The following is a 17,066-nucleotide window of genomic DNA, read 5'->3' as shown; positions in this document are numbered from 1 at the left end:
AGAAACTTGTCTCAAAAAAAAAAAAAAAAAAAAAAGAAAGAAAACAAAAGAAAAGAAAGAAAACAAAAGAAAAGGAACCAAAAACAAAAAACAAAAAAAAATTTTTTAAATTTTAAAAAATCTCCCAAACAAGAACAAAGCCCACCCCTGTGAGACCTGTAGAATAACCTAGAAATAAAGGGACAGACGCCTGTCTGGTCACACTCCGTTCCTCTGCATACTTTCCCACTCATAAGGCTAGCACTAGGTTACACAACATGGGCTCAGTCACAGGGGAAGAAAGCCAGTGTCTTGCAATGGTGTAAATAGGAGGCTCTATGGAGTGGAGATAATCTGTTAGGCCAGGGGCAACATTTGTGACATTTAGTCTGTGCCAGGGACAGTCCTAAGCAGCTCTAAGCCCACAAAACTGTCTATGACATTAATAATATATGTGTTGGGGTCTAACACCAATCTCAGTCAGGCAGGAATAGTGTATTGACCATATGCTCCAGGAACATGAACCAGATTCGGGAACTGAACCATGCCACTGAGATCCTACAGGGTTTTTAAGCCCAAATTGGTAAACATCTGTGCCAATTTATCTCACCGATCAGGATTTAGAGATGGGAGATCTCCTTAGGAACATGTCTTTGCTGTACCTTATCCTGCTCCCATTGGTTGGGGTATTCAGCTGTGGCAGGAGACTTGCCTTGTGTAATATTCATGTCTACCAGAATGGGACTTGTTTAACATTCGTGTGTTAACTTGCCAACCAGGATGTCAGTTACCCATGTGCATGTCTCTTTCTGCCAAGTAGGATGTCAGTTCCCAGGGAGGTCTTGGAAACTTAAACTTTACTGGATCACTACTGAAAATGGAAGTCTTATTCCAAATATTTCCTTATATTGGTGCAGGTGTCTTTCTTATGTCAGGATCTATACCAGAGGCAGGGATGTTCTTTACTGGTTTGCTTCCCCTGGCTTGCTCAGCCTACTCTCTTATAGAACCCAAGACTACCAGCCCAGAGATGGTCCCACCCACAAGGGGCCTCTCCCCCTTGATCACTAATTGAGAAAATGCCCCACAGCTGGATCTCGTGGAGGCACTTCCCCAACTGAAGCTCCTTTCTCTGTGATAACTCCAGCCTGTGTCAAGTTGACACAAAACTAGCCAGTACACCAGGTAACTGTTACTTAGGCCTTAACAATATGTATTCATTAAAAGAAAAGAATTTGAGAGCCCGGTGGTGGTGCCCCCCCCCCCACCTCCCTGCTTGTTCCAGCCTACTTGCTCTGGGGCATATACCTTTAATCCTAATACTTAGGAGGATCTGAGTTTGAAGTCTCCCTGGTCTGCAGAGTGAGTTCCAGCTAGACATAGAGAGACACTGTCTCAATAAACAAACAAATAAGTAGCATTTAGACAAATTTTTACTATGCAACCCTAGTTGGTCTGATAACTATCTATATAGCCCAGAGTGGTCTTAAAGTTGTGGCAATCCTCCTGCCTCAGCCTCTTGAGTGCTAGAATTACAAGTGTGAGCCACCACATCTGGCCAATATTCCCACTTAAAAAAAAAAAAAAAAAAAGTAGGCCCAGCAAGGTTCCATAGTCTGTCCAAAATCACAAACTAGAGGCTGAAGAAAGGAGCCCGGGACACAGATGTCAGCAGTCATTTTGTTGCTTACCCTGTGACATGGTACAAGCTTTGGAATCTGAATTATTTGAATCTGAACACAAATGACTAACAAGTACCTGACTACAGTCCATTAGTAATCAGAGGGAGTCTAGCTAAAATCAAGATTTGACTGCACATTCTGCAGCATGAAAGTTGGGCAGTCCAGGTAGAGAGAAGCTTCGGGGAAATAGAAAGCTTCATGAGAGCGAGAACCCATTGAAGTGGAGAGGCTCTGCTGGGACCCGTCTCCCCCACCCCGGAGGATTTGCATGCAGTTTACTGATGAAGTGACAGGTAAGGCATTCATGCTCCAGTAAACAACCTTAGCGAGACTCTGGGTCACACACTAAAAAGAGCCCTGAAAGCAGAAGTGGAGTTAGTCAGGAGGAGGAAGGGGATGGAGAGGGATCCGCAGGAGTTGAGGGAGGACGGGGAAGCAAGCGGGGAGGGGTGAATGTGACCCAGTGGGTTATACACAAGTACAAGAATGTCAATAACGAAACATGTTATTGTGGACCATTAATATGGGCTAAGAACATATTAGGCTGGGTGTGGTAGTGTATGCCTTCAATTGACGCATTCACACTCCAAAGGCTGAAGCAGGTGGATCTTTACACAAAGCCAGCCTGGTCTACAGAGTGATTCCAGATCAGCCAAAGCTACATGGCAAGACCGTGCACCCAAAGAAAATGGACAACAAAATCCTCCACAAAGCTCTGGGTGAAGGTGTGGACTGGTGCAGCCATTTCAGAAGCAAGTTGGAAGTTCTTCGTCAAACTAGACGGAAGTGTGGCTCAGGAAGCCCTGGCAACATCGCTTCAGGATATGCAGCCGGGAGAAACTGCCGGCGTTTCCAGATGTTTCTAGAGCCCTTCAAGCCTCACAAGCAGTAAGTGCCCCTCCTGGCTCCAGCAGTAATGGCGATCTGGTTCCCCTGGGTGCCTAGAAACACACGCATGTCTATGTCTGTCTCCCAGTGTCTGAAGTGGCTGATCACGAGGGGTACTTGTGCCTGGGAAGAATCCCCATGAGGCTTCAGGCTGCATGTGCTGTACAAGAGACCTCCAACATCAGGGTGAAGGCTTGGATGGGTTCCGGAACCAGCAGCAGGCACAAAGATGCCTAGAAGAGTTGGTGTGGGCTAGTGAGATGGCTCAGTGGTTAAGAGCACCGACTGCTCTTCCAGAGGTCATGAGTTCAAGTCCCAGCAACCACACGGTGGCTCACAACCATCCATAATGAGAAACAAATAAAGAACCTATGGCCAGAGGGAGCAGGGCAGGAGCAAGAGGGAAAAGGGGAAGGAGAAAAAAAGAAAAAGAAGAAGAAGAAAAAGAGTCAGTGTGTGGGTGCAGATGGGGGATGGGAGCTAGCCTGTGCTTACTGAGAGTTCTAGGTTTGGATATTAATGACTCCACCCCTATGAGCCTTTTCCCCACATGTAAAATGAGCATAAAAATAATCTATAGGGTGGCTGTTAGGTAAGTAGGATTATAAGTTTTAAAAACTGACCAAATTTTGCAGGGTTGTGGTGGCACACGCCTTTAATCCTAGCACCTGGGAGGCAGAGGCAGATGGATCTCTGAGTTTGAGGCCAGCCTGGTCTACAAAGTGAGTCCAGGACAGCCAGGGATGCACAAAGAAACCCTGTCTCGACAAAACAAAATGGAAAACAAAACAAGACAAAAGACCTAATTTGAAAGAGAAAAATGTTTATTAAGTAAACATACTGTGGTACATGGATATTGCAAACCATTGGCAAGGGAGATCTGCAGATGATGAAATCCAGAATATACCATATTAACATAGAAACAGAATGTTATTTGATTGAAAGCACTAGACACCCATTTCAAAGTGCTTAAGCAAGGAAAGCGATGGAATCCTGACAAGAGGACCTCCCAGGACTCAGGAGAAAGCACTTAGCCCTCTGGCTCCCGGAAGCTGTGTCTTCTCGCCAAGTTCTTGTTTCTCTCTGGCCTCTGCTCAGCCTAACACATTTGCTTTCTTTGAAAAGCCGCTTGTCTGCCACTCACCTAGGTGGCCACCCAACCCACTTCCCATGTAGATACGGCTGCAGCTCCCTGAAAGGTGCACCCCGAATCCAGAGGTCCAACCCTCCACCCCTTCAGTTCCTATTAAAGGGCTGAGGGCACCCAATTCTCAGGAAAGGGGAGGTTCAGGAGAAGTCACCCAGAACATGTCCTGCTCAGAAGTCCCGTGAGGTAGGCTGAATCTCCCATCTAATGACACTACGAGGTAGAAAAGTAAATTCCCAGGTCCTGAACAGCATTTAGCACAGGCAAGACTTGAACCTGACTTTGTAAGATGTCACAGTTCAAGTATGTTGCTTTAACTACTTAGTCCCCTTCAGTCGGGTCCAGACTACTGCCATCACGCCAACCCCAAGCAGGTTCCTGCCCTATTGGAACAAGCCTATGCCTGTCTCACAGACAGGAATCAACTAACCCAACTTCAAGGAGACACTCGCTGAAAGGAAGGACTTTTTTTTTCTTTTTAAAGAAGCCCAAGGCGCCAGGCAGTGGTAGGGCACGCCTTTAACTTTAATCCCAGCACTTGGGAGGCAGAGGCAGGCAGATTTCTGAGTTCGAGGACAGCCTGGTCTACAGAGTGAGTTCCAAGACAGCCAGGGCTACACAGAGAAACCCTGTCTTGGAGAGAGAGAGAGGAACAAGGCTCAGGAACACAGGAAAAGGTCCTCCGAGTGCTGAGTCTACAGTTTCTGGATACTTCTCAGAGGGCAAGAGGGCATTTCACGTAAACGAAAGAGCAGATATATTTTGAATAAACCTGCTATTTCATGTATATTCCCATGGGGTCACATTTGTTTTGCTTTATCCTATTAACTTTGTACATTTATTTACATATTTGTATATGGGGAGGTGCGGCATGTGGATGCCACAGTATGAAAGTAAAGGGGGAAGGATGACTTGCCGAAGCCTGTTCTCTCTTTGTATCATGTGGCTCCTGGGACCAGACTCCGATCAGCAGTGTTAGCTGCACGTGCTCTCTACCTTGCACTACGATCTCACTGTCCCAGCTCCCTGCTCTCTGTGTTGGGAGACTATGCAACCTTTAGGAGGTAGGACCTGGCTGTAGAAGTCGGTGGCTGGGGGTGGGCTGTATCGCATCCCCGGGTTAAGGTGCAGTCTCTGGTTCCTGGCTCACTGCCACATGAACAACCTCTATCTCCTGTCCCCACCACCAGAGTCAGAGCTGCCCTAGCTTGCCTTCCTTGCCATGAGGGACTGAGGTCTTCTAAACTGTGAGCCAAAATAAATCTCTCCCTCCTTGAGTTGTTTCTGACAGGGAGGCTGGGTACAGCGAGTGAGATGGGACTAAGACACTTGTCAAAAACGCCTTTAATCCCAGCACTCGGGAGGCAGAGGCAGGCAGATTTCTGAGTTCGAGGCCAGCCTGGTCTACAAAGTGAGTTCCAGGACAGCCAGGGCTACACAGAGAAACCCTGTCTTGAAAATCAAGAAAAAAAAAAAAAAAATTACTGCTACGTGGCCAGAAGACTTCGAAAGAAGCTGCCTGCCGGAAGTGGAAAGTGCAGTGTCCTGAGGTAGCCACCTCTCTTCCATTCCTCCAGCACTTATTCAGGCCTGGGCAAAACTCAGCTGCCTCAGCAAACACGCTCACATCCTAGCTTCTGGTCAACTTCTGTGTTTTCTCCTCTGGTTATGTTTGAGGACAGGTACTTGGGTCAGTCAAGAGATACCACCAAACCACTTCCTCTAGGAAGGGTCACAAGGACCTTGTACCTGTAGATGGACCAAGGCACCATCCGAAACGCAATTGCTTCCCCAAAGAGCTTCTACATAATCAGTGAAGAATCCTCACAGCCCCTCTCCCCTCTTCCTGTAGCCCCTGGAAGTCACTGACCAAACCTTAAGTTGCTGCCCCAGTTGGATGAACTGAGCTGCTTAGCGTTTCTCCCCAAGGTCTAGCCCAAGGTCTGTCACAATCTGAAGCGCTGGGTGAGTCCGTCAGCCACAGTCCTCTAGCGTTGACCCAAAGACTAGTGAAAAGGAGCATCCAAGTTCTGTATTTTGCAGCAACCGGCTCTCTGCGAGGAAGTAACTGCCCTACTTGAGTCCACCAGGGTCAGAACCCTCTCACCTCCTAGCCCCGTCTGTGAGGTCCATGGAAGAGAAGGCGCTGGGTCTGGCTTTAATAAGCAGAGATTAATTTTTCAGCGACACGATAGGAGTCTGGTTGGCTGGCACCATCACCTCGGTGCACGTATCACTCGTGGCTCTGGAGCACTTCCGGCTACTGCGCATGCTGTAAAACTTCTCACTGAGGTGCTTTCGGAACTTCTTGGTCAGAAAGCAGTAGATGACGGGATCCAAGACACAGTTGGTGCTGAGGAGGCAGAGGGTGATTTGATGGGCATCATTAATAGCCTGATGGAAGTTGGTCTGGTACCCCAACTCTGCTAGAGTCCAGGGCAGCTGGACCACGTGATGGGGCACAAAACAGATGACGAATACCGCCAAGACCGTGCAGACCATCCACAACGCCCTGCGCTTCACCCCCGCTTTACGCTGTTGCCGCACGGGCTGCGTGAGCAGCGTGTGGATGATGACCAAGTTGCAGTAGAAGATAAGGAAGAAGACGAGGAAGAAGCAGAAGGCGATAAAGACATGAACAACAAGGATGGGCACACTGTATGGCTCATAGTGCTCAAAGCAGCGAGTGATGTTGCCTGAGCCATCCTTATTGGGCACTATGTTGGTGGAGTCTGTGGCCAGGAAGTAGGATGCAGTAGCCACAATGGATACCCAAATGACCAGGGACAAAGAGATGCCACGCTTGCGGGTGGTGGCCTGAGCAGTCTTGATGGGATAGGCTACTGCCTGGTAGCGGTTATAAGTGATGACACCCAGAAAGGCCACACTGCAGTAGGTATTGATGAAGAAGAGGCAGCCAGCCACGTTGCACAGGAAGCTGGGTAGAATCCAGTTGCCCTCGTTGTAGTAGTAGACAATCCACAGCGGGAGAGTGATCAGGAAGAGCAGGTCCGCCACGGTGAGATTCACCATGAAGATCTTTATCTCATTTAGTTTCTTGGAAGGGTACAAGTTAGCAAAGACCCACAGCACATAGCCATTGGCAACCACCCCCAATATAAAGATGACACTGTAAACAATCGGAAAGAGAGTGTATCGGAACTCAGAATCCACGCGAAAGGAGCCATTGTGCTCCATTGTTCTGGGCAGGAAGGGTCACGTGGTCATGGAGCGTTGAATGTGCCTGAAAGGACAGAGGAGGATTCTGGTTAGTAATGAGCCAGCAAGAGATTCCCTTACATCAACAATTCCAAGGCTCCCTGCTACAGTTTGGATGTTGGTGTCCTCTCTAGGATTCATGTTGAAACTTAATCCCCAAGGATTAAGAGGGAGGTGGTGAAGGCAGAGTCTGCATAAACAGGGTCAGTAGCCTGTTAGATGATTCAATGGGAAAAGGCCTCTGTGGCCAAGCCTGGTGGGTCTGATTGGATCCCCAGGACCCACGTGGTGGAAGGAGAACCCTGAGTGGTACTAGCTGACCTCTGACCTCTGTGCATGGTGCAGTATATGCCTCTGTGAGGGTGGTGTGTGTCTGTATGTGGTGTGTGTATGTGGTGTGACTCCACTTCCAGGGGGATCTGACCTTCTCTTTGGCCGTCCACTAGGCACCAGGCACACACGTGATAGATATGCAGACATGCTCAAACACTCATATGCATAAAATAAATGAGATTTTTTTAAAAAATCCATATCGAAAACATTTTCAGGACAGGCATTGTGGTACACACCTAAAACGGAATGGAGTCACTTAAGAAGCAGAAGCAGAGAGAGCAGCATGGGTTTGAGGCCATCCTGGCCTACAAAGTGTGTTTTAGGATAACCTAAGCTACATAACAACACTCAATCTTTAAAATATATATAAATATTTTTTTAATCCATTCAACAGATGAAGGGGTTAATAGCACAGTGGTCTCTTTTGCTGGACATGCATGTGACCAAGGATGGGACCTCCTACTCCAGCCAAAGCCCAACAAACCGAAATTATAAACATCCTTCAACATGACTGGGCAGTACCTATTCAAAGTGTCAAAGTCAGACAAAGAAAGACTGAGGAACTCCCAGAGATTACAGAACACTAAATAGCCATGTGGTCTAGCCTGGCGACTCACATATGTAATCCCAGCACTTGGGAAGCTAAGGCCAGAGTAAATATCAGGCCAACGTGGGCTACACAGTGAGTTGAAGGCTAGCCTGGACTATAGCATGAGACTTTGTCTTAAGAAATCACTCACACGCATACATGCATGCGCACTCAAGCGCAAATATTTCTGAGCACAGACTCTAGCAGGCGTAATGAAGAGCACAGAGAAGCCGCCCTGTCTCAGGAGTTTATCATCTCATGAGGGAGGAAAACTAAAGGAATTCAAACAGACAGCTGCCATACAAAGAGCAAAAGGGGTGCTAATCCCGGTTTGAACAAAAAGAGATCTGGGGGAGCAGGTGGCATTTCTGTGACAGCCTAGAGGAGAAAGGGTGCAGACACCCCACTCAGATGCTGTGCACAACGGACACCAGGACTGAACAGGCAAAGAGCTGGCAGTTTCTAAGAACTGAAGGAAACCCAGCACGCATCCCTTACCCCAACCTCCAGCTCTCCAGCTACCACTCTGCCTGCACCCCTGAGCCCCTTCCCACCAGTCTCCAGCTAGAGTGACTTCCCTGGAAGGTCTTCAGAACTATGCAGACCTCACAGACCCAAAATACTCAAGCTGCTGTGTTGAAGGTTTTCCCATACCCTGTCTCTGTCTCTCTCCCCCTCCTTCCTTTCCTCCTTCCCTTCCTCCCTCCTCTCCTTCCCTCCCTTCCTCTCTTTCTACCTTCTTTCCTTCCCACCCTCCTTCCCAATGCTAATAGAACCCAAGGCCTCTGTATACTACTAGGCAAGGACTCTGCATCAAAATTCGTTATTCTAGTTAGTTGCCCCAACTTGACACAACCTAGAGTTATCTGAGAAGACAGCTTCAGTTGAGAAGTTGCCTAAATCAGATTGGCCTGTGGGGTATGTCTATGAGGGATTGTCTCAACTGTTAATTGATGGAGGCACAGCCCACTGTGAGCGATACCATCCTCTAGGCAGATGATGCTGAACTGTATAAGAAGCCAACAAGCATCACCCTCCATGGTTCCTGCTGTACTTCTTTGACTGTGAAGTGAGCTGCTTGTTGAAGGTAAATGCTCTGTGGAATAGCAAGCTGGTCTCTGCCTTTCATTTCCTGCCTCGATTTCCTCTGTCTGACTTCCTTCAATGACACTGGAGTAGGCGATGCAAGTCTAGTCCCCATTCCTTCTCTACATTGTTTTTAGTCAGAATGTTTTGTTGTTTTGTTTCGTTTTCATTTTTTCTTTTCTTTTTCTTTTTTTCTTGGACAGGATCTCTCTGTCCTGGAACTCAGATCCACCTGCCTCTGCCTGCTGAATGCTGGGAGTAAAGCCATGTGCTACAACTGCCAGCTAGGTCAGAATCTCTTAGGCAACAGGAAGGAAACTAGAACAAGCCACCCCTCCACCACCCCTGCATTCCTTCCTTCATTTCTTTCTTTCTTTCCCTTTTTTTTTTTTTTTTTTTTTTTTGGTTTTTCGAGACAGGGTTTCTCTGTGTAGCCCTGGCTGTCCTGGAACTCACTCTGAGACCAGGTTGGCTTCGAATTCAGAAATCCTCCTGCCTCTGCCTCCCAAGTGCTGGGATTAAAGGCATGCACCACCACTGCCCGGCTCTTCCATTCCTTTCTATTTCAACTCGTGATTGAAATCTCATCTGAATTTCAGTTCTTTTTTTTTTTTTAATATTTATTTATTTATTATATGTAAGTACACTGTAGCTGTCTTCAGACACTCCAGAAGAGGGCGTCAGATCTTGTTATGGATGGTTATGAGCCACCATGTGGTTGCTGGGATTTGAACTCAGGACCTTTGGAAGAGCAGTCGGGTGCTCTTACCCACTGAGCCATCTCATCAGCCCTGAATTTCAGTTCTTGATGGAGGCTGAGCCACCTGTGAGAACCAGAAACTGTCTCTTCTACATTTATTTCCAATACTAAAGACTCATGCACAGCAACAGGTGAGAAGCCTCGCTAATGACATCCATCCCTTCAGGGGCCTTCTGAGGTTAAAACACTTGAAAGAGACTAAATACAAACACCTTTAAAGAAATGACCAGTTGTCACTGAAACTTTTTTGAGAACATTTTTTTCTTGCCTCTTTGCTCCATTTAATAAGATAGTAATTTATATGTCAAATATGTAGGTCTCAGAATTCCTGATAAATCATAATGATTTCTCTAAATTTTTTTTTTAAAAAATCTATCCGTGTCTTGAAAAACAACAAAAAAAGATATCCTTGAGTCACACTGTGACTTATATTGCTAATTTTCTCGTTGTTGTTGTTGTTGTTGTTGTTGTTGTTGTTTCAAGGTAAGGTTTCTCTGTGTATCCCTCACTGTCCTGGAACTCACTTTGTAGACCAGGCTGGCCTCGAACTCAGAAAACCACCTGTCTCTGCCTCCTGAGTGTTGAGATTAAAGGCTGCACACCTTTAGTTCTGACAAGTGGGATTCAGAGATGGGTGGATCACTGTGAGTCAGCGGCCAGCCTGATCTACAGAACCAAGAGAATGAAGGTTTCTCACTAAAATAAGGGGTCTGAGACTTAGTAGGCCACACTGGACCCTGTCTCAAACAAACATACAAATAAAAACAACAATAATAAAAAAATGCACACACATAAAAATACTTAATAGAATTTTTTAATGTCTTTGATAAATCAAGAATTGTATCTTTTAAATTTTTTTACATTTATTTATTTAGAATATATGTACCTGTGCACACAAGTGCCATGGTTCATGTGTAAAAGTCAGAAGACTTTTGTAAGTTGGTTTTCTCTGTCTACCACATGGGACCCAAGGAGCTTACTCAGGCCATATAGCTTCCCAGCAGGTACTCTGGCTCTACATGGCTAAGTAGACATCTTTTTAATACTCTACATGTAAAATGGATAACACCTATAAAAGGCTTTTTATGACAAATAAAACTATAATGTGGCTTTCCAGGAAAAAAATAAAACAGCTATGAAATAATTTGATCTATGAGCTGAACTTGCCTCTGATACACCCTGGCAGAGGAAAGAAATATGTAACTGATAAATTCAGACATGGTGGTTCATGGGAGATAGAAACATCACAAAGCAAGTTCAAGGGCAGACTGAGCTACATGTGAGCCTTTCTCAAACAAACAAACAAACAAACTTGTATTTATGATTTTTGATATAATGTCAAAGAAGAGCTGGTTGGAGTGGTGGCACATGCCTGGAACTGTTCCAAGTTCAACTCTGCCAGCCAGGACTATACAGTTAGGAACCTGTCCCAAAACAAAAGAGCTATTAAGATTTCTTAAGAAGCCTAGAGGTGAGGGGGCTGGAGAGATGGCTCAGCAGTTAAGAGCACTGACTGTCCCTCCAGAGGTCCTAAATTCAATTCCTAGCAACTACATGGTGGCTCACAATGGGATTCAATTCCTTCTTCTGGTGTGTCTGAAGAGAGCAGCAGTGTATTCACATACATAAAATAAATATTAAAAGAAGAAGAAGAAAAAGAAGAAGCCTGGAGGTCATAGTGTACACACTTTTAATCTCTGCACTCAAGCACCCAGGAGCCAGAGGCAGGCAGACCTCTGTGAGTTTGAGACCAGCCTGGTCTACAAAGTGACTTCCAGGACAGCCAGGGCTACACAGAGAAACCCTGTCTCAAAAGAAAAAAAAAAAAAAAAAAACTAAAGAAAAAAAGAGTGCTTGCAGTTCAAGAATGAGAACGTAAGTTTGGATTCCAGCACCCATGAAAAGTCTTGGTGTGTTCCTCACAAACAGTGAAGGTTAGAGACAGGAGGATTGCTGCCCTTGCTGGCTATGAGAAGAGCTGCAAACAACATCATCGACAGCAAAAATGTGTCCTCCAGGTTTAGCAAAAAGTGAAAAAGGACCCCAACATTCTCCTCCAGAGAAGTGAACCCCCACACGTACACATACAAACACACACACTCACACACACATATTCACACCCCCAAAATAGAAATAAGCCTATAAATAAATCCTCACTCATGAGTGCATGTTCCCCGCAAGCAACCCTAATGAAACGTAGTGGCTTATCAAAGAAACAAAACAAACAGAAAAACAAGACGCCTGCTTTCAGAGAGAGTAACTGGGAAGGAGAGCAAACAGTGGGAGGTGGCAAGAGAGGGTAATGAGGTGAATTCAGCCAACATGTATGCTTTATGTACATGAGGAAATGCTGTAATGAAGCCCATTATTGTTTGGTACTAGTTAATGCATACTAATAAAGTAGAGCTGTCCTGGCTACAGCCCTCTGACCTTAGGGGTGGAGCAGTTATTCTGCATGTGTCAGGCTATGAGTTCCATCCCCAGCACGAGAAGGAAGAAAGGAAACAGCCTTGCTTTTACCAGCACGCATCCGTCCGTGTGCCATGCGTTTCCTTCACCAAAGCAGCAGCTTGTCACACCCTCTGAGACCCCAGCTGTCTCCTATTTAATTCAACAGTAAAGGGCTTTGTAAATAATGTACAGAGATGCCACTCTCCCCCGTAAATTGTTTGTTTATGCCACCCTTCCCCGGTAAATTGTTTGTTTTAGACAATACAATTGTTTTCTGTCAAATGCATTTGTGTTAAGATAGAATAACTTTTTTTTTCTGTTTTGTTCTGTTTGGAATTGTTTTAGAAACTGTTAGCAGCAATTCTTTTTCTCCTGTACTGGAGACTAAACCTCTCACGCTCGGCAGGCAAGATATCTAATGATAAGCGGCAACCCAGCCTATAAGGTACACAGTGGTAGATACAGCCCATAGAAACCAAAGGTCTTTTGAGATCTTCAATCAGTGAAGACATACCAGAGACCAGAAAATACACATGTCCCTGCCCCACAGTCTCAGCCCCTTCTTCTGACCCTCTTCTCTGTCCTGCTGGACAACCCTGACTTGAGGGGTTCCTGAGGTGGGAAGGAAGCACATCTGGTCAAACTCTGGAAAAGGCAGGGAGTGGCTACAGTCCACAGCTGGGCAGCTCATGGCACTCTCTCTCTCTGTGGGGAAATTATGTCCCTACCCACAACCCACACAGGAAGTGCCTTCCTCCTCTTTGGTCTGGCTCCACTTACGGGGATGCCCATGACTATCTCTAGAAAATCTCTCGACAGGGGGCCAGCTCAGGACATGGTGGGCCCGGCCCTGGGTCATGCCAGCACAGGCCCATTGAGAAAGCCTATGGTTAGGTGAGCGAGGCACTCAGTGGGTTTGCCAAAAGTGCCAACATTTTACCAACCTACATAAATGCTTCGCTGCATGAGCTGACCAAGCATTCTACCTCTGAGGTGTACCCCAAGTTCTCCTTTAGCTCTTCTGGTCTCATTAACTTATCCAGGCAGGAACTGAACTTGGAATTCTGAGTTGCTGAGACCACAAACACACAACACTGTGCCCAGCACACCATATGCTTTAGACATTGGTTGATTTCTTTTCCTTTTGGTTTGGTTTCAAGACAGGGTGTCTCTGTGTAGCCCTGGCTGTCCTGGAACTCGCTCCGTAGACCGGGCTGGCCTTGAACTCAGAAATCCGCCTGCCTCTGCCTCCCGAGGGCTTGAGTGCTGGGTTAAAGGTGTGCCTGGCTTGGACATGGTTTCTATGCCTGTTTCCTTACCAGGACGGAAGCTTCCTGACAGCAGAGGCTGAACCATTTTTATCTCTTTATTCCCAGTATCTGTGGCCAGGAATAAATGAACCATTGAGCCACTGACAATTTCACAGCAAATGTCAAAAAGAAAAATGTCAGTTTTTCTGGGGGGCAAACTAAGGGTAAAATGGAGTGGGAAGAATGGGGTCTTTCCAGGCATAAAAACCTCAGTTCATATCTGGTTCATCATTCATTTATTTGCTAAGTGGCTTTAGGCAAGTGGCTTGGCTATCTGAGCCTTTGTCTTGTCCCATGAAAAATCTTTTTTTTTTTTTCTTTTTTTTTTTTTGGCTTTTCGAGACAGGGTTTCTCTGTACAGCCCTGGCTGTCCTGGAGCTCACATGGTAGACCAGGCTGGCCTCGAAATCAGAAATCCACCTGCCTCTGCCTCCCGAGTGCTGGGATTAAGGCGTGTGCCACCACGCCTGGCGTTCCCATGAAAAATCTTAACCACAGGAGCCTGAGATACAGCTCAGTGGGTGGAATGCTACAGGTCTGATAAAGAATTCCCTAGGTTTGGTTCCCAGCACCACATCAAGATAGGCATGGTGGTGCATGCTTTTAATCCCAGCACTAGGGAGGTAAAGGTGGGTTTCTGTAAATTCAAGGCCAGCCTGATCTACATAGTAAGTTCCAAGACAGCCGGTGCTATGTACAGAGACCCTGCCTCAAAAAAACAAAAATAAATAAAGCTCACACTTCTAACAATGCCCAAAGATAACAAAGTGACTAAAACATACATGAGCCTGGAACTAACTATGGTTATCCAGAGACCCAGGGACTCTCATCCGCACACCAGCTCCTCCCAGCTCCAGGCAGTCTCTGGTACCTGTCAAAAGCTCTGGAAGACTCCTCAGTTCTTAGACTGTGGGTGGGGCTCCTGTTAGTGCCCAGCTAGTAGCCCCTTGCAGTGTGGTAAGTAAACCTTTCTTTTTATTAAAATAAACCTGAGAGGAAAGGGTTCGCAGCTAAGAGAGTAAGAGAGGTGGGACCATCAGGAGGTGGGCAGAAGAAAGAAAGTGGGGGTTCTTGCCCCAGCACAGGCACTGGGTTGGAAAGCTGAGTTCACCAGCAAGCCAGCCCTGATACTTTGTGGAGTCAGTTGAGAGAAAGATTAGAAATGTCTAAATATTTATAAACTGTAAATTGGACATGCGCAACCTCGTTCCAGTCTCTTTCAATTCCTCGCAAACCCTCAGGCGAGAAGATGTATTCACCAACAGGCTGTAGACAAGGAGTGGGGGAGAGAGAGAGAGAGAGAGAGAGAGAGAGAGAACATACCTTATACCTTCCACATGGGCACCACTTGGACCCAAGCATTCCTTTCTTGGTTGAGGGTGTTGGAGAAGAACTTGAGCCCACAACCCAGCTAACCTGGGGCACTGGCCACCCTTCACTAGGGAAATCTCAGGCATTAGTTCTTACCTGGGATCATATATCCTACACAAATCAGCTTTGTAAAATGGATTTATACTCATTCCTTTTCTAGATGAGACACCTATTGTTCCAGAAGAGAATGTGGGATTAAGAAAGAAAACGGGCTGGAGAGATGGCTCAGCGGTTAAGAGCACTGACTGCTCTTCTAGAGGTCTTGAGTTCAATTCCCAGCAACCACTTGGTGGCTCACAACCATCTGTAATGGGATCTGATGCCCTCTTCTGGTGTGTGTCTGAAGACAGCATACAGTGTATGCATATAAATGAAATAAATAAATAAATTTGAAAAGAAAGAAAGAAATACAGTTCTGTCCATTTTCACAAATCTGGGAAATGACAAACTGCGACTCTCCAAAGGAGGTTGTGGCCATTGCTGGGAGCCAGCTGCTCCTGAGCTAACACCTCAAACACTCCCAGATCTGCCCTAAGGCCTGGGCAGAATTCAAATGGCGGCTCACACCTTCACTGCCAGCACTGGGGAAGCAGAGGCAGGAGGAGCTCTGGGAACTTGAGCCTGGTCCATAGAGGGAGTTTCAGGCCAGCCAGTGCTACCCAGAGAGACTCTGGCTCAACAAAGGAAAACTACCAAATGCCAGCAGGATACGACCCCTTCATCCAGGACCCTGCTATTTTCTTTACACCCTGAAGACAGGAATTAAGTGAGAAAAAAGGAGGATGGGTTTGCTCTACATCGAGCTAAGTCCAGCCTGGTAGAGCTGGGCTGGGATCCAATCCTCATGCATGCAGAGTCCCCATGCCCTTATCGGCAGTGTGAATATGGTATTTTTTCAAGACAGGGTTTCTCTGTGTAGCCCTGGCTGTTCTGGAACTCACTCTGTAGACCAGGCTGGCCTCGAACTCAGAAATCCACCTGCCTCTGCCTTCTGAGTGTTGGGATTAAAGGCGTGCACCACCACCGCCTTTTATTTGTTTATTTATTTATTTTAGATAGAGTTTTATTATGTAGCCTTGACTGGCCTGAAATTTGCTATGAAAAGGCTGGCCTCGCTCACAGATACCCTCCCAAAATTTGGTATTAAAGGCACACACCACCATCTCTGGCTTGCACTATAAATATTTTTAAGGAGGCTTAAAGCCAGGCATGATGGCATGCCCCTGTAATGCTAACACTCGGAAGGCACAGGCAGGGAAGAACAGAAATTAAAACCAGTCTTGGCTACCTAGCAAATTCAAGGCCTGCCTGAGAGACACAAGCTATCGTATAACACTGTCTAAAAGGGGGTTGAGGGTAAAGGAACTGGCATCAACGGCATGTCCCTGTATCTTCAGCAGTCAGGATATAGGGTCTACACTATATAGAGCCGCATAGTGAGAGCCCCCCCCCCCCGAGTTTGGTTCTCACGATGCAGAGCGCTCACAAAAGGGAAGAGGTAAGAAAGGACTGAATTTACTCCAGGTCACTTCCCCAAAGAAGGTACAGCTGGACCCCAAGCGTATGAAAAGTGTCTACATGAGCCATCGTCACAGAAGTGCAGAGTGAAACCAACCCACCCCATAGCCACTAAAATGACCGCTACCAAAAATTAAACGCGGGTCTGAGGAGATGGATCTGTGGATCTGCATGCAGTGCCCAGCCCATCATCCACATAAAGGAGTTGTGTGGCTCTGAGCATCTGTAACGGCAGCCCCAGGGGGATGGAAATGAATGGGTCCTCGGAGCTCACTGACCACCCAGTGCAGCTGAAGTGAAAAGATCCAAGGTCAGCGAAGGCCCTACCCAAAATGTAAGATGGAGAAGACATCCTGGTGCTGACCGCTGGCCTCTACTGCCACATACATGAGTGTGTGCTCCCTCACACCTCAATGCACACATAGAAAAAGCTGGGCATGGGGTTCAGCAATTAAGAGCGCTGGCTGCTCTTCCAGAAGCCCTTCCCAGCATCCACATTACAGCTTACAACCACCTGTAACTGCAGTTCCAGATGATTCCTGCCCTCTTCTGGCAGCCATGGGTACTGCATCTACATGGTACATATATGCAAAACATAAATATACATAAAATAAAAATATATCCTTTTTTTATTTAAAAAAAAGACAAGGGGCTGGTGAGATGGCTCAGTGGGTAAGAGCACCGGACTGCTCTTCCGAAGGTCCGGAGTTCAAATCCCAGCAACCACATGGTG

At 46.5% G+C, this 17,066-nt stretch overlaps 1 protein-coding gene across 2 annotated transcripts in view; it reads right to left on the bottom strand.

Moving 5' to 3' along the window:
• Positions 1–5,188: 5,188 nt before the first annotated feature.
• Ptafr (platelet activating factor receptor) overlaps positions 5,189–17,066 on the bottom strand; it is a 17,524-nt gene continuing 5,646 nt past the window's right edge. For both annotated transcript variants that reach the window (XM_021199482.2, XM_029540243.1), the window contains exon 2: positions 5,189–6,940. In XM_021199482.2, coding sequence (XP_021055141.1) covers positions 5,869–6,894 — 1,026 coding nt within the window. In that variant the 5' untranslated portion in view covers positions 6,895–6,940 and the 3' untranslated portion in view covers positions 5,189–5,868. The remainder of the gene's footprint in view (positions 6,941–17,066) is intronic.

This window comes from Mus pahari, chromosome 6 (genome assembly GCF_900095145.1).
Source record: "Mus pahari chromosome 6, PAHARI_EIJ_v1.1, whole genome shotgun sequence".
NCBI lineage: Eukaryota > Metazoa > Chordata > Mammalia > Rodentia > Muridae > Mus > Mus pahari.
The sequence above is the reverse complement of the archived record's forward strand: the minus strand, read 5'-3'. Positions and strand labels throughout refer to the sequence as shown.